Source organism: Mauremys reevesii, linkage group 9, assembly GCF_016161935.1.
Source record: "Mauremys reevesii isolate NIE-2019 linkage group 9, ASM1616193v1, whole genome shotgun sequence".
Lineage (NCBI taxonomy): Eukaryota > Metazoa > Chordata > Testudines > Geoemydidae > Mauremys > Mauremys reevesii.
In genome coordinates, this window is record NC_052631.1 from 26,263,043 (window position 1) to 26,289,511 (window position 26,469).

General features: G+C 41.1%; 1 protein-coding gene across 2 annotated transcripts; it reads left to right on the forward strand.

The window, feature by feature from the left end:
- The first annotated feature begins 689 nt into the window (after nt 1-689).
- IGSF10 (immunoglobulin superfamily member 10) lies at nt 690-25,655 on the forward strand. 2 transcript variants are annotated; one of them, XM_039486951.1, is made up of 6 exons: nt 690-922; nt 3,791-3,920; nt 11,025-11,415; nt 13,007-17,437; nt 18,152-19,052; nt 23,349-25,655. In XM_039486951.1, the coding sequence occupies exons 1-6, from the start codon at nt 690-692 to the stop codon at nt 25,255-25,257; spliced, it is 7,995 nt and encodes a 2,664-aa protein (XP_039342885.1). In that variant the 3' UTR covers nt 25,258-25,655. The 2 variants fall into 2 exon arrangements, with proteins under 2 accessions (XP_039342885.1, XP_039342886.1); XM_039486952.1 differs by having other exon boundaries at nt 844-922; nt 3,748-3,920.
- Nucleotides 25,656-26,469: the final 814 nt, after the last annotated feature.

Below are 26,469 nucleotides of genomic sequence, written 5' to 3' on the forward strand. Positions count from 1 at the left end.
GTGTTACCAATGCAGCTCACTTCAGGGAAGGTTTAGATCCCAACAAGCTTTTAATACTAGACTATTGAGTACCAAACTCTGGAAGATGATTATAGACATTCCTGGTGAACAATGATCTCTGATGTGGAACTCTGTACCAACCCTTGCCCACCACAGAAGCAGAGTATTGGAGGGGGGAATTTAGTGCTTGGATATAGTCTAAAGAATAGGAAGAACAGGATTAAATTTGAGTGGCATAAATCATGCTTCTACAGGCTGATTTTTAAACTAGCTCAGATTCTTTGAAATTTGTTAATTTTGTTTGGAGTAATTATTTGGCAAGAAAGGAGCTGACGTGTTCTTTGGCAAGAACAAATTACAAGCAGATTTATGGATGTTCTACATAACCAAAATTATACTTGTAACAATAGTCTCATTAGGGTGTCAGGTTTATTATTACTACTACTACCACATCTGTAAGCAATAGCATCTCATTAAAAGTAAGAAACTGTGCAGGATTTTTTAAAATTATAAATACTCCAAGCTATTGTATAGAACAGTGAGGAAAACCCTACTGTTTTTATAGTAGCAAACTTTTCTGTAAAATAATTGTACAAGTACCCAGGTCTTAGATACCAGATACTTATCTTTACAATATGACTGCTTGTGTTTTGTTTTGTTTTGTTTTGTTTTTAGGGTTGCATTTGTTCATGCTTGCTGTGAGGGATGTTTTAGGGTTAGCACGCAGGATGAAAGTAAAAGGAAGAGGCAAACCCTGCTTGCTGGAGTTTCTCTTCAGTTTCTGCCTGGCTGCTCTTCCCAGCAGTAGTGCTTGCCCCAGGCTCTGTGCCTGCTACGTCCCCACTGAAGTACACTGTACATTCCGGTACCTCACAGCCATCCCACTGCACATCCCCCAAAATGTGGAGCGCATCAATTTAGGGTATGTTTAACATCTGCATTTTATCTATGCTGTGCAGTTAACTCTCATTGTCTTGCAAAATATAATTAGAGTTTCTGTGTTTGGGTTAAAATTGATTTAAAAAACCTTTAAAATCTACTATTTTGCACTATTCAGACTTCATTAAGGTGACAGCTGGCAAAACCTAATGTTCTCCCACATTGATTGGGAGTTCAAAGTTTCAGATTCTAGGGGGCAGTTAAATAATTTAAGGAATATAATTTTTAAAAACAAATTAAAAACAAAATTTATTCAGTTTGAACCATAAATTGCACAAGAATAGACACCACAAAACTGAAATCCAGAAATCCTACGTACAGTTGTTTTCTTTTCATTAAGAGCCAATTTTATAAAAGAAGCCACAGTTTTCTGACTTTTATCACTTTCACCCCCTTTCCCTTTTCCATAACTGGCAGTCTGAGACTTGATTTTCCCCACTACTTTTACCCTACCACCTTAATGCAAAATCATATCATATCACTAGGGATGGAAGAACCTCCAACAATTTGTAGTATAAGATTCATTATTTTATACTTATCTGAACGTATTGAGTCTATAAAATTGAATTCAGAGGATTCCCACCTGGAATTGAGATCATCCTTACAAAGGTTAAGACTGGAGTGGAAACTCAATAGTTGTGTTCAAATTCGAGGTTTGCCACTTCCTGTGTAACATTTGGCTAGCCATTAAACCTTTCTGGGGATGATAATACTTTCTACCTCACAGTGTTGTTGTGAGAACAAATTGATTAACATATAAGGGTCTCAGATACTATGGAGATTGGTGCCAGCACTTCCACTTTGGACATACTGTACCATGAGAAAAACTTTTCATATGATACTTTGCCTCCTCTGTTTCCATCTGTTAATTGATGGAATTCTTCCCTGAATATTTGTCTCAAAGTGTTCTGTTCTATAATTGGGTAAATGAGGGAGGGAACAGATGTTTATTTTATCCATACTGGTTTCTCCCTTTTTATTTCTCACTAACCTTAAAAGTTAATAGGTAATAATTGGAGATATACCAATTTCCTAGAACTGGAAGGGACCTTGAAAGGTCAACCCTGCCTAGCAGGACCAATTTTTGCCTCAGATCCCTAAGTGGCCCCCTCAAGGATTGAACTCACAACCCTGGGTTTAGCAGGCCAATGCTCAAACCACTGAGCTATCCCTCCCCTTCAAGTATCAGAGGGGTAGCCGTGTTAGTCTGGTTCTGTAGAAGCAGCAAAGAATCCTGTGGCACCTTATAGACTAACAGAAGTTTTGCAGCATGAGCTTTCATGGGTGAATACCCACTTCTTCGGATGCAAGCAGTCCGAAGAAGTGGGTATTCACCCACGAAAGCTCATGCTGCAAAACTTCTGTTAGTCTATAAGGTGCCACAGGATTCTTTGCTGCTTCCTCCCCTTCAAGTTATCTATTCAGATTTGATTTTCTGTAATGCCCTGTTATGAAAGTCTTGCTAATACAATCAAACAAGACCAGCCAGCAACTTAAAAAAATCAGTATCAGTGTCTAATCCATATAATTATTATTAGAGGGCCTGCTAATGGGCTGGCTAACAGTGGCCACCATTCAAATCCAGCCAGGGCTGATAGGGCTTCATCTTGACCAGTGAAGTCAACAGGAGCCTTTCCATCTACTTAAAAGGCATGGCATCAGACCCATAGTGATCAAGTGCCTAGCACAATGGGGCCGCAATCCTGATGGGAGACTTATATACCATAATATAAATAATTATTATTAAAAAACAACTACCAGCACTGCTTGGTGATTTTTGGCCCATGAAAAATAAGATGCAATTCTCTGTCCAGGGCCTGGTGGAGAGGCATCTACATCACCATATCCCTGATCACAGACAGTACTGAAGAGCCATAAATATGGTGAAAGGATTAGATAATATGCCGTATAGTCATTGAGTTCCTTGAGTCTATCTATTTAGCTTAAGAAAGAGAAGGTTAAGGGGTGATTTGATCACAGTCCATAATACCTCCACAGGGAACAGAAATGTATTAATGGGCTCTTCAATCTAGCAGACAAAGATATAACAAGATCTAATGGCTGTAGACAAATTAAAACAGGAAATAAGGCACACATTTTTAACAGTGAGGGTAATTAACCACTGGAAGTGATGGATTCTTTATGACTGGCAATTTTTAAATCAGGATTGGATTTTTTTTTATTTATTTTTTTTAAAGATACAGGGTATGTTCTAGTTTGAATAGGAATTATTTTGAGGAAGTTCTATGGCTTATGTTATACAGAAAGTCAGACAAGATTATCACAATCATCTCTTCTGGCCTTTGAAATGATTAATCTATTCTTGTTGACTACTGCACCAGAGAGCAATGACTGAACTGGCATGGAGAGTGAACTACGTTCTTTTGACTCCATCCACTGTTAAGGCACATTGATGGGGTAAATGTGGGGAAGTTTGTAGTTTCTGTGTAATAAAGACTCCAGCTGATCCAACCTTTCACCAGCCATGAATAATTTTGAAAAAAAATCATAAAAATTCAATGCATTATTGTAGACATTTACAGGTGCTGAAGCTCCTTCTCCTACACAAGAGTCCAAAGATTGTAATCTCCTTCTCATGTTCTTGCAGCCATCTACGGCAGATATTTCCCCCACCTACTTGAATACAGTCCACAGGAATCAGTCTGTGCCAGACTAGCAAAATCTTTGAGTTTTACCTGCTAAGATGAAAAAAGCGTTTAGAATTTGACTTGTCAGATCAGAACTAAAACCTACTTGTTATGCATTTGCAAAAGGAAGTTTTCTTTTGTTTTTACTTTTGAACTTTAGCTGACTGACTAAACCCAGATCTGGAATGAAATGTTTGTTACAGTTACAACAGCTTGGTTAAACTGACCGAAACAGATTTTTCCGGCCTGGAGAAACTGGAGTTGTTGATGTTGCACAGCAATGAGATCCATACAATCCCTGAGAAGACATTCACTGATTTAAATGCATTACAGGTAAGAACTGAAATTAGAAGATGGTCCCATCTTAGTTTTGCTACAGAGATATCAACCTATAGGAACAGACCCATAGCTGAGGAGCGTGGTGGATATCTGCCAGCACTGTCCTAGCTAGTATATCTAGCAGTTGCAATTCTTATTCACAGGGCCGGCCCACAACATTTTGGCACCTGAGGCGGGGAGCTCAAATGATGCCCCCATGTCCCCTCGCTTGGCCCAAAACTTTGAAAGGTCTCAATTCTGCCTTCTTCCTGTTCTACTCCTCTCATGGTACTGCTCTGCTACCTGCCCCAATAAAGGAGAACTAACAACTTAAAATGCCTTGTTCAAAAATTTTAAGTAACACTTAACTCTCAAATGCCTGAACAGCAAAATGTAACTTTTCTTGTCTGCATAGTAAACACTGGCATTTTTATCTGTTTGAATAATCAAAGTGGTGCTTTCTGTACCTTCTTGGTTGCAAAGATTTGAACTGCTTCCTGAAGGTCCAGAGTCTGGGCCAGCTCATGCTCTATTGAGATGGTTGCAAGGCTAAGGAGCCTCTTCTTTGTAATTGTGGAGCGTAGATGTGTTTTTATTAACTTTGGCTTAGAGAAGCTGCGTTCTCCACTGGCAACTGTTACAGGAAGTGTTAGAAGTATGCGCAGAGCAACAAAAGCATTTGGAAAGAGGGTAGTCATCTTATTTGTGAACATATATTCCAGAACAGCTTTTGGAGTTGATCCTGCTGAAATGTATCTTGAAAGGGCTTTCAGTTCATCACCTAAATTACTCGCATCAATATCGCGCATGTCATCATGTGTCAACACTGTCTCTAGTGCCCTGCATTGCTGGTATAGGTCTTCTTCAGGTATAGTGAGGAATTTTGGAGAATCATACAACATCCCAAATATACTGCCGTGTTCCTTGAGCTGCATGAAACTTTCTTCAACTGACTGTATTGCACAATCTAGCACCTGGTTAAAGAATTCAACTTTGAATTGTTGTTTGGGGTCTCTTATAGAATTATCCCATGCCTCGTAATCAAAATGTCATCTTCTTCGGTGACTTGTATTCTTGATTGGAAGGGAAAATAGCTTCAGTGTGAAATTCCTCTGCTAACGTCTGTGCACTCTTAAGAACGTTTTGAAATCCCTCATCTGACCAGTAAGACTGTAGGTATGACTTTGCTTTGTCCAGTTGTTCCATTGCTCCAGATATACAGAGGTCAACACCTTGGAGTCTCTTGCTTAAAACATTTATTTCAGACAGTATGTCATGCCACAACACAAAGACACACAGAAATTTGAAGTTATGTATGTTTCTGGTGAGTCCATTTCCCTCTGCCACTGTTCTCCCACAAACAGTTCCTATCATAGCATTATCCTCCATAATGGCAACTATGGCATCATCTATCTTCCCAATTTGGTGTTTGATAGGCTCTCTCGCCTCCACTTGACTTTCCCATCGTGTGGTTTCAGTGTCAGAAAGGATGTTCCCAGACGTTGCTTCAAAATTTGCTATCTATGAGTTGATGCAGAGAAGAATACATAGATGCTTTGAATTACATAAAAAAAATTCAGCAGCCTCACTAGAAGCTGATGCTGCATCACTGACCACCAAGTTCAATGAACGAGAACTGCATGGGCCAAAAAAAGCTTGAGGGTGTAACTCTCGGATACGTGTCTGTACTCCTTTGTTCTTTCCTCTCATGTTGGCACCATTGTCATAGCCCTGACCTCTCATGTCAGCTATTGCAATTCCCATATCTTCCAGCTCCTGTAATATCATCAATGTAAATAAATTCTAGAAAATGCTCTCTGACAATCACTATTGCAGGGACATTTTCACTAAGTTCTGTTGTTGTTACAAAATGCACCATTAAAGTCATTTGTTCCGTATGGCTGATGTCATGTGTGCAGTCCAGAATAACAGAGTAATATCTTGCTGACTTCAGATATGCCACAATCTTCTGTTTGACTTTTGTGGCCAGTAACTGTATGATCTCATTTTCAATGGTTTTTCCAAGGTAGTGGTGTGTGTATATTTCTTGGGTGGTGACTCTTCTTAGATGCTCCTGGAGTACAGCATCAAACTCAGCCATCAGTTCCACAGTTTTAAGGAAGTTTCCATTGTTTGGCACATGCAGCTGATCAGAAGTGTCACGCAGTGCTAGTTTTGGATAGCAAGCATTCTCACAATGGCAATGAGCCTTTTCAGAACATTTTGCCAGTAAGGAGACTCTGATACAATCTTCTCTTGATGCTGATCATCTATGGTGGCCTTTAACCTTAGTCTCATCTCAAGCTCTTTCCATCTATGGAATGCTCTCTGGTGCTTTGCTGCCTTCTCATGGCATGCCAGATTTTTAGCCAGATTTTTCCAGTCCTTTGTTCCTTTAGAACCCAATGTGGCTGGAACATAAGACTGGAAGAGTTTGCAACAAAAACAGTATGCAGCATTCTGGGTTTTTGAGTACATAAGCCATGGCCTCTACTTTGTCACCATTGGGGATTTCACGCCAGTAGTGTGTTGGATGGAAACTTCTATTTTCATTGTCTTTGGTGATCATGAAGTTTTTCACTTGCTGTGGCCCATGCAGTACAAGGAAGCCACTCAGGCTACTGCTGAAGTGGGTCCACACTCCTGGATCATCTAGACTTAAGGAACTAAATTCAGCAGCAGCTGTTTCTTGCGCCTCCACCACACTCTTCTCTGATCTACACTTTTCTTCAGGAATGTGCATGGTTACATCCATTTGAGATGGAGATATGGATGCTGCAGTAGCTGCTAGGTAACCTGCACTCTGACTAAGTGGAATACCAGGCATCTCCTCACCACTCACATCCTCACTGGGGCCGGAAGGCTCACGTGAACATTTGAGTCTATGTATCTCAGGAGAGCTCCTTCCTGCTTAGATAGAAAAGCTTCCTTTGCTGGCTTTCTTTTTCTGAATGCTGCCCCAGAGCGGCGTTTTCTTCTTTCACTCATGACTGCTGTTCTGTGCCAGCTAGAGTGGCTCTCAACACTCAATTAAAGGGGACAAATAAGCAGGCTGGTAGCAGGGCCTGAGTGAGGGAAGAGATCAGCATCTTAAGGGCCTAACTGGCTCCTACTGCTTCAGCTGACTGCCTGTTCTCCTCAAGTGGGTTCAGGGAAGTAGCAGGAAACAGGAAGCTCCCTGAGAAGCTGATGTTAATCAGTCCAGGCTCCTGGGGGTGCTAGAGAGGTACATAAGAGGCTCCTCCTCCTCTCTCTCTCCCTGTAGCTCCTGCTGCTTTGTTATTCCCTCTCACCTTTTCTCCTGCCTGCCTGCTATGTCTCTTGTGCCCTCCTTCCTCCAGCACAGCACTCCACCATCTCTGTGCATCTAGAGCAGGGGTCGGCAAAGCTTTCAGAAGTGGTGTGCCAAGTCTTCATTTATTCACTCTAATTTAAGGTTTCATATGCCGGTAATGCATTTTAACATTTTTAGAAGGTCTCTCTCTATAAGTCTATAAACTATTGTTGTATGTAAAGTTTTTTACAATTAAAATTACAATTTTAAAAATTAAATTAAAATGCAGATCTTATCAGTTTAGTGCAGTGGTTCTTAACCTGGAGTGCACGCACTCCTTGGGGCAGGGCTGGTGGAAGGATATTTTGTGCCCTAGGCGAAACTTCCACCTTGCCCCCCCACCTCCCCCGCACATCGGTTCATTGAGGGGCAAATCCCAACGAGCCTTTATAGACCCTAGGGGCCAGACGTGCCCAGGGGCTGCTCCCCAGATGAGGTTCCCCCCCTCTTCACCCCCTGTACTCCCCTGAAGGGTGCACAGCCCCCCCGCGAGCCCTCTCCACCCCGCCCAGGTGGTCCCCGCCCCGAGTCTACTCACTGGCTTTGTCAGGCTTGGGCCGCAGCAGATTGGCAGAGAGGAGCCACCTTCTGGAGGCACCGGAGAGCCAGAGTGTTCCGCTTGCGGCAGCAGCAAGCCCCAGCCATGGAGGAGCCAGCGCGGTGCAGGGGGGCAGCAGCCCTGCAAAGGCGGCGGTGCTACTAGCAGGGAGCAGCCATGCCCCCCACTCCTCCTGCCCAGGCTGTGGCCCGGTGCTCCCCTAGGGGCTCATGCAGGGTGCAGTGAATGTATGCGGGCGCCAGCCCCCATGCGCCCCCCAGCTCCTCCTTGCCTAGGGTTACCACATTTCAACAATCAAAAGAGGGAAGAGCCCCACCCCCATCCCCATCCACTCCCTCCCACTTCCTACACTGACTGCCCCTGTCAGAACCCCCAACCCCCTCCGCTCCTTGTCCCCTGACTGCCCCCCCGGGACCCCTGCCCCTAACTGCCCCCCAGAACTCCACCCCCTACCTAAGCCTCCCTGCTCCTTGTCCCCTGACTGCCCACTCCTGAGACCCCCCCACCCTAACTTCCCCCCTAGGACCCTACCCCCTACCTGTCCCCTGACTGCCCCAACCCTTCTCCACTCCCCCACCCCCAGACCGACCCCGGGGACTCCCACACCTATCCAACCACTCCCTGACAGGACCCCCCAGAACTCCTGACCCTTCCAACCCTCCGCCTGCTCCCTGGGACTCCCCTTACCATGCCCATGCCGGTCAGATGCTGGCTTCACATGGAGGCAAAAGACACTGCCGGGCTGCTGCGCACACAGCCCCTCCCCCGCAGAGTGCTGAGGAAGTGGGGGGGCGGGAGCTGCGGGAGGAACAGCGGCGGTGGCAGCTCACACTTCTGGGAGCCACAGAACCTGAGCACGGTGAGGGGGGAAGCCGGGGCGTGCGCCTGCCTGGGCTGTGGCCCGGTGCCCCCCCCCGGGGGAGGGCCTCCTGCAGTGGATGCATGCGGTCCCCATATGTAAAGCCCCCCCCCCGGTTCCCCCCTTGCCACGCTCAGACTCTGCGGCTCCTGGGAGTGTGAGCCACCACCCCCACTCCTGCAGCAGGCTCAGGGCCCCGCTTTCCGGCGACTCTCGCTCCCGGGAGCCGCAGAACCCGAGCATGGTGAGGGGGGACCCGGGGGGGGTGCCTGCTGCCAGTCTGGGGTCTGGGCCACCAGCCCCGCTCAGCCTCCTGCTGGCCTGGGGTTCCGTTCACTCAGCCGGCAGTGGGCTGAGCGGGGCCAGCGGCCAGGACCCTGTCTGGCAGCCGCGTGCCAGGCAAAATCAGCATGCGTGCCACTTTTGGCATGCGTGCCTTAGGTTGCCGACCCTTGATCTAGAGCAGAGAGAATACATATGCACCATCAGCAGACACGATTTTCTACACTCTGGGTCCTAGTGGCGCTCTCTCCCCCCACAGTCTGGCACCTGAGGCGTCCGACTCAGTTTGCCTCATGGTAAGGCCAGCCCTGCTTATTCATATCCACCAAGACAAAAGGGAGAGTATTGCTGCAAAGCTCCTCGTACGACATCTTTGGTAGAAAAGTTATCTTTGTTAATTTGATGGACTAAATAAATGCATTTTTAAAGAGATGAAAATCTTGACGGAATATGTTTCTCCTGCCACTTTCAGCCAAGAAAGTTTCCTACAGAAAGAAAATGTTAAATTCTAATACTAAGGGACATTGCAGTTCTTTGATGTTATAACAGTAGATAAGACAGGTTTATAATATTTGGTGCTTTATTTCTTATTTAAAATAAAAATTAGTAAACTTATAATAGTAGATCTTCACTAATTTGCACATCCCATCATTTGCACACAGAACCAATTGGGTTTCTTAGAATGTCTCTGCAGAGATTTACTAGAAGATTGTTAAAGGAAGGTCATATATGAACAATTACTTTATTTTTATAAAGTGTATTACAAGTTCAGAGGCAATTCTGCCATTGGAGCAGCTGGTGTGTTGTGCCATTCAGAAATATTAGAAAATTAAATAAAATATACTTATCTTCAGACTAACTCTGTGTGCTGCTCACACATATTAATTTAAAAGTATTAACTTTCTATTTTCCAGATGAGAAGCCTGCTGCAATGCTTCTGGCTGTATTAGTGCATATTTCACTAGGGGTAGCTCCAACAGATGGACTTCAGAGCATTTTGCACTTCACTGAACAGCCTGGAAGCTACAGTAGAGAGCTGAGGGTTTTTGTTTGTTTGCTTTTTCAAGAGTCCGTTAGCAGTTAAGGAGAGTAAGGGCTTGTCTACATATGGAGTTAGTCAGGACCAGCATTTTTTAATAACTCTACATGTGGATGCTTGTGTTCCGGAACAAAGCACTCTTGTTTTGGAATAAGAGTGTCTACATATGGAGTTATTCGGGCATAGCTATTCCTGAATGGCTACATGTGTAGACAAGGCCTAAAAGTTTCCCAACTGAAACTTTGATCCACAGCTGCTATTAACTAGCAGAACACAAATATGACTGTAAATAATTATAACAATTATATTTGGCAAATACTTGAACAAAGTAGATTTTGTGCATTATCGTTGCTTTTTATATTTGTTTACTTGCTAATTTGCAACATTCAGTAATTCATAAAATCACCACCAGTTCTTTGTGAGGATTAGAAAGCTACTAAAGTATGTAAAGTATGATCCCAACCTGAAAAATGACTGCAAAAATGGTATTATAATTCCATATTTATTAGCACTCAATGACCTTTTGCCAAATTTGCTCATTTTATGACTGCCAGTCTGCAAATAGTGCCATCAGAAAGTTGAGCTTTGGCTAGCACATTCTCTCTCATAAAAAGATCCTTCAACTGGGACTGAGTTAACAATTCTTTTCATTATTTGTCAGCCAAGAATCTAGCTTGTCCTCCCATATTTGTATAGGCACTGTAGTAGTAAGTGAAGGGGAAAAAAATATACACTCACTTATTTTATGGTCAAACCCTGCTTACTTTCTTCACAAAAGCAGTTTCATTAGGACCATTGGTGTGAATAAAGTGTGTACATACATTGGCCTGTTGAATAAGAAGGTATCTTTGAGGTCATGTCTGACCATAATCACAGTTATAAAAGTTATTATATCTGCTGGTTTTTCCCATAGTGTCTATCACTTGTGTACCTAGGTACTTCACTTAACAGAGTAATAATAATTCAGAGTTGGCTAGAATTCTTCTACCAATGCCGAAATAATGTAGTTTTTATTAGACTTTTTATCACTATCTTTTCACCAACAGGTCTTAAAAATGAGCTATAATAAAGTCAGAATACTTCAGAGGGACACTTTTCATGGTCTCAAGAGCTTGGTACGGTTGCATATGGACCACAATCAAATTGAATTTATACACCCAGAAGTTTTCTATGGGCTTACATCACTGAGGCTGGTGCACTTGGAAGGAAATTTACTTAAACAGCTTCATCCAGACACTTTTGTCACCTTGCGCTACATCCAGATATTTAAAACATCCTCCATAAAGCATATATACTTGTCTGACAACTTCTTAACTTCATTACCACAAGAGATGTTTTCCTACATGCCTGAACTAGAGAGCATATACCTTCATGGAAACCCTTGGTCCTGTGATTGTGATCTACAATGGTTTGTAGACTGGGCAGAACAATGGCCAGGTACAGTATGAGCTGAATATTTGTTTGTTTCTTACTAGAGTGGTGACTTCCCTTAAGGTCTTTACAAGGGAGGCATCATTGTCTAGTGGCTACAGCTACGGGGTGAGCATGGAGATCTGGGTTCTGCCACTGATTTAATGTGTGACCATACCCTCTCTAAGCCACCATTAAAATGGAGAAAGTAACTTCCAGGTTTTGAAAGTGCTTTAAGATTCTTCGTTTAACTGCACTATTTAAGTGCAAAGTATTATAATTATCAGTGAGTAACATCTGGATAGAGGCATTATAATAATTTTTTTTTTGGCAAATTAGTAATTAAATGACTTACAAAGAGTAAGAGATTGGTCATTACTATTATAACACTTTTTAAAGTATAACACTTTATTCTGTGACTTTCTGTTGATCTTCTGTGACTTCCTTGTTAGCTGTTTAAAATGTTATTCCTTACCATTCCATGGCCCCATGGTACTTTATTCCCGTAAATTACCATGCATCTCTTTCATTTCCATTATTGTTGGCTAGCAAGGTGTGCACACACACACGCATGCAAACAGGGAATATCTGAATGTTGTTTAGTGGCCTAGATGAACTGAGGTTAGTGGTCCCAATACATTTCCAAGCTCAGGTGTCTCTAAATGGAACCTTTTCTGGCAGTGTCCAAAGCTGAATGTTCAAGAATGAATTATGTTCTTTCTCGATAGGTGAGAATGTAAAAAGAGAATGAATTATCCTCTCTCTCTATAAGAGGTTCCCTCTAGGGCTGGACTGAGGTACATTTTAGGTGAAGTGAGGATAGAGAGATGCATTAAATATGTAATATTTTCTGTGCCGTTTACAATTTGATAACTAGGAAAAGTATTTGTTCTGGTATTTATATTTTTAGAGCATACTATGATATTATGGTTTGCAATCTTAATCTCAGGAATAATAATTATTTACAAGAATAAGCAGCTTTCTTCAGACAAATTTTTTTAGATAAATTGTTTTCATGACAAAGCATAACCAGATGATGTTACCAAACCACTATAAGATGTGTGACAGATGATTTTTTGGAAAGGGTGAGATAAAAGGGAAGGCTAGTCCTGTGGCTGAAGGAGGAGAAGAAAGGCAGTGTTGGATAAGTCCCTTTGTTTTTTAGGGCTTGCCTTTGCTGTAATTAAAATAAAGAAAGTAATAATTTCCTACCTCGCAATGGTAAGCCTCAATTAATTAGGGCCATATTGTGCCTGACCACAGGGAAGGTGCACAAATTAAGAAGAGGGCACAAGGAGTTTCTTCTCCTTTTTGCCCCCCTGGACAGGATCTGGGCACAATAGAACAATGCCTGCTACAGCTCTTGCTAGAGCTGTGTGCTTCCCAAGGCAAGGCTGTGGCATGCTAACTAGCTGTGATAGCAATTATGATCATGCTGAACGTTTCACTAGTGGAATAGTAAAGAGTTAAAATAAAGCTTGGTGATGACTTGAAGATCACTATTGTCAGTACTTTATAGCCCTTTATTCAAGGACAGATCTTTCAGCAAAATATAAGTTGTTGTTTTGGTACTGGAACTAGCATCACAAAAACTTACATTGTTTTTTCCTCCCCCTAGATATTATAAAGTGCAAGAAAGACAGAGGTTCTTCTAGTGCCCAGCAATGTCCAGTTTGTGCCAATCCCAGAAATTCTAAAGGCAAACATTTAGTTAACATCCCATCTGCATCTTTAACCTGTAGGAAGCCAACAATAGACCCCACCCTGAAATTTAAAAACATCACTATGCCAGATGAAGGGGACTTCATTTCCATCTCTCCCAAAGAGTTTATAGCTCCTATTGGAACCATAATGTTGAATATGACAGACCAAACAGGAAATGAAGCTAACTTGGTTTGCAATGTTCAAAAACCCACAAAAATTTCCCCACTCTCATTTGACAAAGATGGTGATAATACAGTACTCAAAGTATCATTTTCAACATTTCTGGTGTGTAGTATTGATTATGAACACATTCAACAGCTGTGGAGCATATTGGCCCTGTACAGTGATTCTCCACTGAAACTCGAAAGGAATCTCTTACTGACCAAAGTGCCTTACATCAGTTACAAGTACAAACAGACGTACTCTGAAAGTGAAGAAGTTTTTACCAATATAGAGAGTGAACTGACAGCTGAACCTTCTTGGCTGCTCCAACGCCAGGTGGCATTACAGTTAGACAGGACAGCAACCACACTCAGCACACTACATATTCAATATGTAACTGATGCTCAAATTATCTTGCCCAATGCTGATGAAAAACAATTGAGACACAGCTGGGCCATAATTTCAAGAGATAATAAAACAAGAGTGGAACACTCCGTTTTAGTGGGTGGGACTGTGGAACTGGACTGCCAGGCATTTGGAGAGCCTACTCCTACCATTGAATGGATACTAGCCGATGGGAGCAAAGTTAGAGCGCCATATGTTAGTGAAGATGGAAGAATCGTAATAGCTAAAAGTGGAAAATTCACACTACGGACAGCTGATAGTTTTGACACTGGAGTTTATCACTGCATAGGCACAAATTATAATGATGCAGATGTCCTAACATTTAGGATCACAGTGATTGATACTTATGTGGAATACAACAACATTAATGGGGCTCAGCTTTTGGCATTCATTGGTGACACACTCTACCTTCCATGTCAGTCTGTTGGTGTCCCAGATGCATCTATTAGTTGGATCCTACCTGAGCACACAGTTCTTCATCAGTCTGTAAGAAGCAAACATATTTTCCACAATGGTACACTCAAAATACAAGAGATGACAGAACAAGATAGTGGCTATTTTAGATGTGTAGCAGCTAATGAATATGGTATGGATATTTTGATTTTCCAAGTGCTGGTTAAAGTGAATGAGGGCGCTTCACAAAAACAAAAGACAGCTCCAGAAGAAAATGGAGAGAGAGATGGATCTGGTCACGAGGAGCTTAGACCTGTTACAAAACATAAGTATCCATTAGCTACTGTGCAAACTTCAGTAACAAGTAAAGCATCCACTGACTCTGCATCTCGAAATCAACCCACAGGGATTGCAAATAAACGGAACAACAATAGAGAGATGACTTACAGACGCAATGGGGACAAAATAAACAGACGATTTAGGGGACACAGAAGACAATTCACTTCCTCAGCTAGGAGAATTGACCCACAGCACTGGGCAGCATTTTTGGAAAAAACAAAGAAGAATTCCACTTTGCCAGAAAAACAAGAAAATGCCACAACAAAATCACCTACACCAGACCATATAGCCTCTAAGGTGTCTGGGGATAAGGAAGAAACATCTGGTGACCTTATACCTCCAGAAGAGGAATTTATTATACTAGCATCTGAAGCACCTACTATACCTACTCTGAAAACAATTTCAGCAAGTATTGTAACTGGAGAACCTAAAACTACATCAAGTAATACCAAGTCTAAAACAACTTCTGTCATGGTTACAGAGGCAGTCGCTCCAACAGTTAGTCCATGGATTACACAGTCTATAGGACCCAAGAGCAAAAAGCCAAATGCAGATCTAAAATCTGCAGTCACAAGACCAAACTCACTGGAAACTTCTGAATTAAATCAAACATCGTTAACCATTATACAGCCATTAACAATATCTAGTTTAGTGAATAGTACAGCTAAAGACTTTAATGCTGAACACAAATTGGTGTCTTTTGGGGAAAGTAATGAGTATTTAAAAATCATATCTACAACACAAACAGCAGATGTTACTGAAATCACCAGCCTTGTCACTTCCCAGAACACAGTTGAAAAACCTGATTTATTTACTGAGTCTATTGATAAGACTTCAACTAAATCAGATCATCAAATATCTGTAGTGACTGTCAGCAAGCCAAACAATGAATTTGGTCACATTTATTTTCACAGTACTCAAAAAATAACAACTCCTAAACTACCACCGGGGTCAACTATTATTACTCATCAGCAGATTCAGATAATTAGAGATGTTACAACTAATACACCACAGTCAAGACAACGATATGGAAGACGAAGGAAAATTTCTGGTAGAAGACGAATTGTTAGACCAGATCGAATTCCAGCTATCAGGGGACATAGATATAATTTTGTGAGACAAGAATCCAGTAGAGAAAGTACAACTCTGCCTCCAGCTATGGAGCAGAACACAAAATGTCTATCGTGTTCACATCCCACAACTCCTTCCAGAAGTTCTCTTGAACTGCTTAGCCCAGAAACACATACGCCCCCACCTTTGAAAGTGGATATACCAGAACTCACATCAGAGCAGCTTACAAGTCAAACCACAGCATTTCTGGCTGAAGAGAAAAACAGACCCACTGCAGAAAGAGAAAAAACAACTCCCACTGTAATGCCTTTCTATAGTGAAAGCAGACAGGGTACCCTGCAAAGGAAACTAGAGGCCAGTGCACCATTGCAAACATATGTTGTCAGATTCCCTACAACTGCAAGACAGACTGCTAGTGTATCTATGGAAACTACAACTTCTGCAGACAGCAAGACATTCTCAAATGTTAAATCCATCCTCCCAACCACTAAAACTAGAACTTCTTCCAAAGTTTTAAGAGGAAAGATTCCTTGGCAACATCTCTTTGGAAAGGTACACATTCAAAAGGAGCTATTGAAGAAGCTACCCAGACAACGTACAAGTATAGCACCATCATCCACAATAACCTCCATGCTTCCTAAAACTACTGCAACACTATCCATAGATAGAGTTTCTCCTTTACATTTAACAACTATTTCAGTGGAAGTGAATCAAACCGATGATCCCTTATCCGTAACTAAACCTATCAGTCATGACAATAGTATGTCAGAGAAACATTCTCCCATTCCATCTCTTACTACTGCAGAACTGCTATCTTCAGCCTATTTTTCTAATCTTCCAGCTGTTATAAACAAAGAAATGAATGCAACAAGACCAATGCCAACATTTAGATCTACTACTGTTCCCCACACTGAAGCTAAAATCACTAAAATCAAAGCATTCAGAGCTGGAAGGAGGAGAGATCAAAGGAGGAAAAAGCTCCAGAAGATCATGACTTCACAAAGCATTACTACAAGCCATAGCTCCACCACTGCTTCATCAGTGAACACAACCTTGTATATCCTGACAACAGCTAAGGCTTTAACTAAGCCCACCATCCCCATACCCACTGAATTTCTTTATAAGAACACAAGTGTAATCCCAGTTACAACTGTGCCTCAGCCACAGATTCTTAGCACAAAAGATGTAACTAAAGGTTCACCTGCAACAACTACACAAACATTAATGAGAATTACAACAGCTGAGAACACTCAACCTGTTAAACTACCATCTGATGTTCTCTTTACTGAAAAACCTGCCACATCACCTTCTTTGAAGTCTTCCAACTCCCCGACAATATTACCCGCCACATCCTTTGTAACATCTGAATCAGCACCTATTCAACAAAACAAAACTATTGTAACGGTAAGTAAAAGACCACACCAAAAAATGGGACAGAGAGTTATTCAGCAGAAACATACAGCAAAGGCAACATTTCCTGACAAAGATGAGCTCAGTACCAAATCTCCTGCTGTAACTACCCATATGATCAACCCCAGCATACAGCATCCTACCCCATTAGCATCCCAAATAACAGAGACACCACACACAAGTATTTTGCAAATCACCTTATCTCCCCGATGGGAAAACAAATTTTGGCATAAACAGTCTCCTGAAGTTTCAGAAATAGGCAAAACACTAACAGTTAATACTCTGACTATATTAAAATCCTCACAGAGCTCCACTCCATATACTCCTGCACGGAAAAGGAACAAGGACAATTCTGTCAAAAGCTGGTCTGACAAGACAGCAGATCAAGAAACCAACAACAACCTCGTAGCCCTGGACTCCTTATATAAAAATAGATTGGCAAAGCCTAGAATAGTCGGAGGAAAACTGGCTGCTTTTACCGTTTTGGCTAATTCAGATGCCTTCATCCCTTGTGAAGCGACTGGTAATCCCCTTCCCACAATTCACTGGACTAAAGTGTCATCAGGTAAGCTGTATAAGCCTTGTTTAAAATGTTGTCTTCTATTATATATTAGCAATAAGACAGGTGCTAGGTGCACCAGGCTGGGATATTGCCATGCTTTAGGTGGGATACCATCCATAAAGCAATAAGATGATGAATACATGTGGCTGAAAAGTAGTAATATCCCAGCCCTGCACATACATCCTGAAGTGTCTTACTGTATTTATAAAATGTCTCTTCAAGAAAAAGAGAGAAAGGAAAAAAGGTCAATCTGTATTTAACAATGTTTACCATATTCAGCATATGTTAACAATAGCATTATTGTAGTGAGGCCTATACAGAAGACCAGGCTTATTAAGAATCCGCCTGTAATAAGATCCTGTGCTCCATTGCTGAGCAATTCTGCTTCCCTTTTATTGGAAGATCACCTCCACCTATGTAATCGATTTTTGTTGGTCCCTTAAGACATCTTTCACAATTTACATAAACACATGTGCTATTATTCCTCTCATTCCTGTCACTTTTCTTAGCCCTTTTAAAGAAAGTAGGCTGGGACAAAGAAAGTGTGCTCAGATACCATGGTGATGAGTGCAGGATAAAAACCAAGGCAGCTGTTTTTTTTTCTTTTTTGGTTGCAAATATTATTGTATTAGATAAAAAGCAGAAGTAAATAAATAAAGGCTTCTTACGTAATATATATTTTACGTAAATATATTTTACTTTTTTTTGTTTAATTAGGGACTGATGTATCAAAAAGCAAGCGTGACAACAGGTTTGAAGTGTTTGCCAATGGCACCCTCTCCATCCAGAATGTGAACATTCAGGACCGCGGACAGTACCTGTGTATTGCTGCCAACCAGCATGGTTCAGATCAGCTCCTGGTCACTTTGTCTGTGGTGGCATATCCACCGAGGATCCTAGAGGGCAGGTCAAAAGTGATCACTGTCCATTCTGGAAAGCCTGTGTCTGTGAAGTGTAGAGCTGAAGGTAGGCCCATCCCTACCATTTCATGGATTCTAGCAAACAAAACGTATGTCTCGGAATCTTTTCCAGGAAGCAAGCAAGCGTCTGTGCAACCGGATGGCACTTTAATAATCAAGGAAGTCACTGTTTATGACAGAGGGCTTTACACATGTATGGCTAGTAATCCAGCTGGTGCTGATACGCTGACAGTAAAACTACAGGTGATTGTGGCACCTCCCGTTATTTTGGAAGAGAAGAGACAACACATTGCAGGAATTATGGGTGAAAGTTTGAAACTCCCCTGCACTGCAAAAGGAAACCCTCATCCGAGTGTTCACTGGGTCCTCTTTGATGGAACAGTAGTGAAGCCTCTGCATTTTGTAAATGCCAAACTGTTCCTGTTCTCCAACGGAACCCTCTACATAAGAAACATAGCTCCTTCTGACAGCGGGAATTATGAATGCATAGCTACAAGCTCCACTGGGTCAGAGAGGAGGGTGGTAAATCTCACGGTGGAGCAGAGAGATACAATTCCCAGAATAGCAACTGCATCTCTGAAAATGACTCAGTTGAATTTTGGGGACAGATTGCTTCTAAACTGTTCAGCTACTGGGGAGCCAAAGCCCAGAATAATCTGGAGGTTACCTTCCAAGGCAGTTGTTGACCAATGGCACAGGTAGGAATGTTTCTTTGTGACTGAGCTCTTGCTTTATTTTTCTGGTGCTTACTTTAACATAGCAGACCACAAATCACTGAAATAATTTTTTAAAAGAGAGTCAATCCTGTGATATTGCCAAGCATAAGTGCCTAACGTACTGTAACTCTGCTTAACTGAAGCCAATTTTGTTTTTAACCTGTGACAAGAGTCATCTCTAGTGATTGAAAATGCAATTTTATTATTATATTTCTAATACTAAAGGCCCAAATTCAGCCCTATCGTAAGGGGGTGCAGCCCAACTAAATCCCGTGAAGCCTAATTTATTCATGCAATGGCTGAATTTAGGTCATTTTATTCTGTTCTGATTTAAGGCCAAATCCTCAACATACGTATGTCAGTTGAATAGGATTTGGTTGTTAATATAAAGTTGACACTCATGCAGCATATATACATTAGAGTAAGCTTGAGGATTTTACTTTACTAAGGCTTTTACATGCCATATGTACCACAGAAGAGATTTAACATCAATTAAATTAATGGCATCTCAGAGCACAATGGCTGCATAGAAATACAATAAACTTACTATAAATCTGTTGTATATGGTAACAATAATTTAATTTGTGCTTTGTAAGACTGCTTGTTGAAACAAACTAATTTAGCAGTGACAATGATAGTTTGTGAATGTAGTGCCAAGCAAACTGATTGCTCAAAGTGATATAGTCTGATGTCATATAAATATTTAATTGGTAAAAATTAGCAATTTATTTTTGTAAAAATAAACTGCTTTCCCATCATGAAATAATTTAAAACAGTTGCACAATAAAATCTAAATTTGTTGGAGCGGAAGTGGGGACAGTTTAACTGTTATAAAAGTTTTGATTGTAAAATTCCAAAACTAATATAGTCGCTAAAAATATGAAAAGCCATTTGCTAGTTCATTAAGAAAAAGGATCTAGTGAATGTAGTTTCTTCTGGAAAGCAAATAGAATTTAGTGAGAACACAAATTTATAAAACTAGGGTCTTGATTACTCTTGCAATCTTTGACAGCTGCTTTGACTTCTGTATTTTATGGCTGAGTTGACATGTCTCACATTCTTGCCAGTTACAGAATGAGAGCAACTAAGACTGGGTACCAGTTAACACTTTGTTTTTGTATACACCAGTTGCCAGCCATTTGGCTGGAGAGAAACTGGCATTACTAAAGTATTCATTTGTTTACTTATAAAAAAACCTATAAAACCTCATTTACTGTATTAAAAGCAAAATCCTGTGAGGAGTTTACAGTCCAATTACTGAAAGTTGGGAATAAATTTACTGCAGTCATGTTACTGGCAATCAGTAAGTATGACCAAAGAAATTAATTGTTTCACATTTTAGATTGCAGGGTAAATATTAGTGTTAAAATGATTTCAAATGATAAATAGCAGTCTAAAAGGCCCAATTCAATGACAGTCTATTTTTAACAAAAAAATAAAAATAAAATAAAATCTGCTGATACTGAGTTGATTTAAATAAAAGGTTGCAGTTTATGGTAATGTGTACCAAATTCATACACACAATATACTTGCTTTATATTCATTTTATTAATACTTATTTTAAATGGCCAGATCTGGCATTCTGCCACTAGGGGAGAAGAACCTGGTGGATAAGTTTTAGGTCAGGGATCAGCAACCTTTGGCACACGGCTCACCAGGGTAAGCACCAGGGTGAGCCGGGCCGGTTTGTTTACCTGCCGCGTCCGCAGGTTCAGCCAATTGCGGCTTCCATTGGCCGCTGTTCGCCATTCCAGGCCAGTGGGAGCCGTGATCGGCCGAACCTGTGGATGCGGCAGGTAAACAAACCCGCCCGGCTTGCCAGGGGGCTTACCCTGGCGAGCCACGTGCCAAATGTTGCCCATCCTGCTTTAGATGTTGCCAAAACCACAGGTGCATGGAAGAAACAAAGGGATGTGCCCAGGTTAAATGTAGGTGGAGTCTTGCATTTAACTAATTCTGAAAATCAGTAGAGCAGGAGATATTCCAGTGAGTCTAAGTTACTGCCAGTTTCCAGGTGATATTACTTGCTTTCAGTGCAAGGGAGTCCTAGCTTTCTATCTATATCCTGCACACCAAAAAAGCTGTAGAACCTTCTGCCCATCACCACACATCACTTTTTATAGGCTGCTAGAAGCATTATAAATTAAGATGCGTTTTACACAGAGATTTGAGGAAAGGTTTATTAAAGCCTGCCACTAAAGTACAGTTTCTCACTCATCTTCTGTTTTCTGGGATCTAGTTATTGAACAAAGAGCTAGAGGGGGGAGGGGAGGCGGGTTCATTCTACAACTCCAGAGACTGCTTCATACTCTGAAACTTACTTCCCAAGCAAAAAGTTCAAGCAGATTAGATTTCTGATTATATGAACAACTTCCACAATTATAAAACCCATACTTTTAGAATTCCTCCCAAAAAGAGACTGGTTGAGATCGACAGGGTTTACTTAGGAAAGGCCAGATCTATGAAGGTGTCAAATAACTGCACAGATTCTTCATTTCCAGTTTTCAGCTATATTGTAAAATGGAAAAGATCACTTCATGCGGCAGAGCTTAGTAGTGCCACAGAAATGGTACCTCAGTATTACAGAGCTCCTAAACTCTGCAAGCATGGAATGGTTATTACCAGATTCAGATGAGCTCTGGTCCTGAAATTTGGGTGTGTAGAACATTTATAATTTAGCCTAATTTTTTCTTTAGTGTGGACTAGGTAGTCCGAAAAAGTCTGAATGGGAGAGATTAGAGGAAAAAACAAAGTTTTTCATACAGTGTGCAACAAAGGCAAAACCCTAATTAAAAAATGAGGCATCTCACACTGTAGATGAAAGTTTTCTTCTGCACCTGTAAAGTGTCAGAATTAGCTCATCTCTCTTGCCCATGTGCATTTTTCCTGCAGAAGGACAATGTGAGACCCTCACTTTACAACTGATAACACAGTAAGCATGTATTATTAAATAGGTAACTGTAATAAATGGTTTCCCTTTTAAAATTAATTACATTGCCTTGGTTTAATACTGATATTTTTCCAAAAGATTTGATATTTGGTCTCTAATGTTCATTTTATGAATGTTTATCCAGATTATTATTTTATACATTCACTATAAGACAAATAAACCATTTATAAACCTGGGTATGGTTCCACCCCTACCACGCCAAGTTAAACAGGAGGGAAATGGTGGAAGGAATGTTTTCCTTAGGGCCTAATTCTACTCACTTGCACCAGTAAGACTCCGAAGGATCTCCACTGAAGTCATTAGAATTACACTAGTGTAAACACTGGTGTGAGATCAGAATCAGACTCCAAGGCCCAGATTATCGGGTGCAGCATGTTCTAACTAATGTGTCACACTGCTAGCATAAACTGGCTCTAAATTCAGTTTAACCAGCCAGGAGTCAATTATCTTACTATAAGGATGATCTTATAGTGGCTGTTATACCATGGTGTCAAGTATCAGGGGGTAGCCATATTAGTCTGTATCCACAAAAAAAAACAAACCAAGGAGTCTCGTGGCATCTTAAAGACTAACAGATTTATTTGGGCATAAGCTTTCATAGGTAAAAAAACCTCACTTCTTCAGCTGCATGGAGTGAAAGTTACAGATGCAGGCATTATACCATGCACTTCCCTTGCTGCAGGTGTCATGGGGAAATGTGGCAACAGTCATGATGCCCTTTATGCTGTGCTGATCCTGGGTTGTGATTTCAGCTCCCTGGTGTTAGAGCAGCCATCAGGTTGTTCTAACACAATGCAGGAGGAAAATGTCTCTACCCACAACTGCTGCAGGAGGGAGACAGTGTAAAGGAGAGCTCTAAGTCTGCTTTGCACACAACCCTCTGACCTGTGCTAGCTGTTTTTTGGATTTGGCTGAAGACCTGGCCCATAAATTCTGGATCTCTCTTCCCCTGTTTATCTGATAGAGCCCAAATTTGATGACTTTCATGGCACATAGCAAGATTTCCACACCCCTCCCCCCCAAGTCTTTTGGGGAGGCGGTGGGTTGAGCTGGGTTTCAGTGGTCAAGGGCAGGGGGAGGAGATAAATTAGTCCTAACAAAAATGGGGGAACAGGGTTGGGAAAGATACTCTTATATCTTTGTTTTTCCTTAAAACAAATAGTGTACATGTACCTACAGCATGGGATAGGCACAATTTTAAGGTACAGAAGAAAAAAACCCACAGCAATTCATCCACTTGAGTCCATACATCTTTACATCACTTATTAGGGCTCAGTGTTCTCCTTTAGCATGTGGCTACATATTGAATCATTCTTTTTTTCTTCTAGAATGGGAAGTCGAATCCATGTTTATCCTAATGGATCCTTGTTTATCGAGGCAGTCACAGAAAAGGATGCAGGTGACTATTTATGTGTAGCAAGAAACAGAATTGGAGATGACCTGATACTGATGAAAGTCAGTGTGACTATGAAACCAGCAAAGATTGACCAAAAACAGTATTTTAAAAAACAGGTGCCATATGGGAAGGACTTCAAAGTGGACTGTAAAGCGTCTGGGTCACCTGAGCCAGAGATCTCCTGGAGTTTGCCAGATGGCACGATGATTAATAATGTGATGCAAGCAGATGACAGTGGACGCAGGTCTCGGAGATACATTCTTTTTGACAATGGAACTCTGTATTTCAACAAGGTTGGAATAGCTGAAGAGGGAGACTATACCTGTTATGCCCAAAATACACTAGGAAAAGATGAAATGAAGGTACACATTACAGTTGTAACAGCTTCACCTCGTATAAAGCAGAATTACAGGACATATGCTAAAGTAAAAGCTGGGGATAATGCAGTATTTGACTGCGAAGTTGTTGGAGAACCCAAGCCAAAAATATTTTGGTTGCTACCTTCCAGTGACATGATCTCAGCTTCAACAAACAGATATTTACTGCATGTTAATGGCTCACTGTCAGTCAGCAAAGTGAAACTGTTGGATGCTGGGGAATATGTATGTGTTGCCCGTAACCCTGGTGGAGATGACACAAAACTTTATAAACTGGATGTTGTTTCTAAGCCACCCCTGATAAATGGTTTATATACAAACAAAACGGTCATTAAAGCAACAGCAATAAGGCACTCAAAGAAGCAAATAGATTGTATGTCAGAAGGGACACCTTCCCCTCAAATTATGTGGATAATGCCTGACAATATTTTCCTAACAGCTCCGTACTATGGGAGCAGAATAACAGTACACAAAAATGGGACACTTGAAATTAGGAATGTAAGGCCTTCAGACACAGCAGATTTTATATGCGTGGTACGTAATGATGGAGGAGAAAGCATATTGGTAGTACAGTTGGAGGTATTAGAAATGCTAAGACGACCAATGTTTAGAAATCCATTCAATGAAAAAATAATAGCAAAACCAGGAAAAACCATCATATTAAATTGTTCAGTAGATGGAAACCCTCCTCCTGAAATCATCTGGATATTACCCAATGGCACACGATTTTCCAGTGGAGTCAGAATTTCCCGGTATTATATAGGCAGTAATGGTACCCTCATCATATATAATCCTTTCAGAGATGATGCAGGAAAGTATCGCTGTGCAGCTAGAAATAAAGTGGGCTACATTGAAAAGCTGATCATCTTGGAAGTTGGTCAGAAACCCACTATTCTTACTCGTTCAAGAGGACCAATAAAGAGCATCAGTGGGGAAACATTATCCCTTCACTGTCTTGCTGATGGAAGCCCCAAACCAAACATTATATGGACAGTACCAAGTGGCTATGTGCTAGATCGGCCTCAAATCACTGGGAAATACATATTACTTGAAAATGGTACGTTAGTTATTCGAGAAGCAACCATTCATGACAGAGGAAACTACCTGTGTAAGGCTCAGAACAATGCTGGAGAGTCATCTATAACTGTTCCTGTAATGACTGTAGCCTACCCACCACGGATTACAAACAGACCACCACAGAGTATTCGCACTATGGCTGGGGCAGCAGTTCAGCTCAACTGTATGGCACTGGGGATACCAAAACCAGAAATCACATGGGAGCTGCCAGACCACTCTGTGCTTTCTCCAGCTAGTAAAGGCAGACCATCTGGAAGTGAACTTCTTCATCCCCAAGGGACATTAATCATTCAGAATCCAAAATCTTCAGATTCTGGCATGTACAAGTGCACAGCTAAGAATCAATTTGGCAGCGATTTCACAATAACATATATTCAAGTTGTTTGAAATGAGAAATACAGGCTGAGTAATTGTTAAAATCTCCATCTGGACTGAGTTTATTTGTGGAAGTTTAATCAAAGGCAGCCATGAAGCATGTAGGTGACTCCAAATACATTTACAATAATCAATGTACAATGAACATGCAAAAGAGAAAGACTTGGGAAAATTTTTTGCATTATGAACTAGTATGGATTTACTCAATGACAAATAGACTTCAATTAAAAACATAAGGCACTTTTATTTTGCCAACAAATAGTGAACATCAAAATAAAATTGCTTTCCAGAAATGTATCTGAAAAATCTTCAGTAAATGATGGCCTTTTTTTATATTAGTTTCTTATTGTCCATCTTGTGTCACTATAAGAAGCATGGCACACATAATGCAAAAATATTTAAGAACAAAAAAAGAGGAAATTTTATTGCAATTTAAATTGCCTTACTGATATGTATGAATATTTTGTAGTTCTTTTATAAATATTTCACAGAAAACAAGTGTTTAGCTATTTTTAATATGACATTCTATTCTTTCACAATGGCGAACTTTTTCCAGGGCAGTAGGAGAAATACAAAATGATTTAATAATGCTCTCTAAATGGACAATAGGGTTTCTATTCATCTTTGTTTAAAAAGTCAAAAGCAACAAAACCTGCTTATTAAAACAGAGTAGCTTGGTATAATGTCCCTTTCACCACAAGCTCACCTTCTAAAAATTTCAAATTAAAAAAATAAGTGCATCAATTTATATAAGAATTTAGAATGAAGGGGCTCAATCAAATAGAAAATAGTATTCCCAAGCATCTGCCTCCTGCAATTCAGGAGAAAGCCCCTTTTCAACGGGAAATGGCCACTTAGGCATTCTGCACCAGAGAAGATTTTTGGACTCTCTGTGCCAAATAAACCTCAAAAGCTTAAATCACTGTCATAGGTCTCACCCCCACTTAGAGCTGTTGGGTTCCAAAATGGGGACCTGCATTGGCTCCCCTAAACTAAAATCCTAGTTTAGATCTGGTAAAAGCTGCCACCACCCAATAATGTACGTGTATTGGGACACAGTCCTTCCCCAAAATCCTTGGGGATCCCAAGAGCCCCAAATCCATGGAGTTCTTACACCTAGGAGAAATAAACCATTCCCCCCTGCTTCCTCCCCCCTCCCTTTTCCTAGGAGAGATACCGGAATCCAACTACAGAGGGATGCCTCCCTCCTCCCCTTTCCCTGAG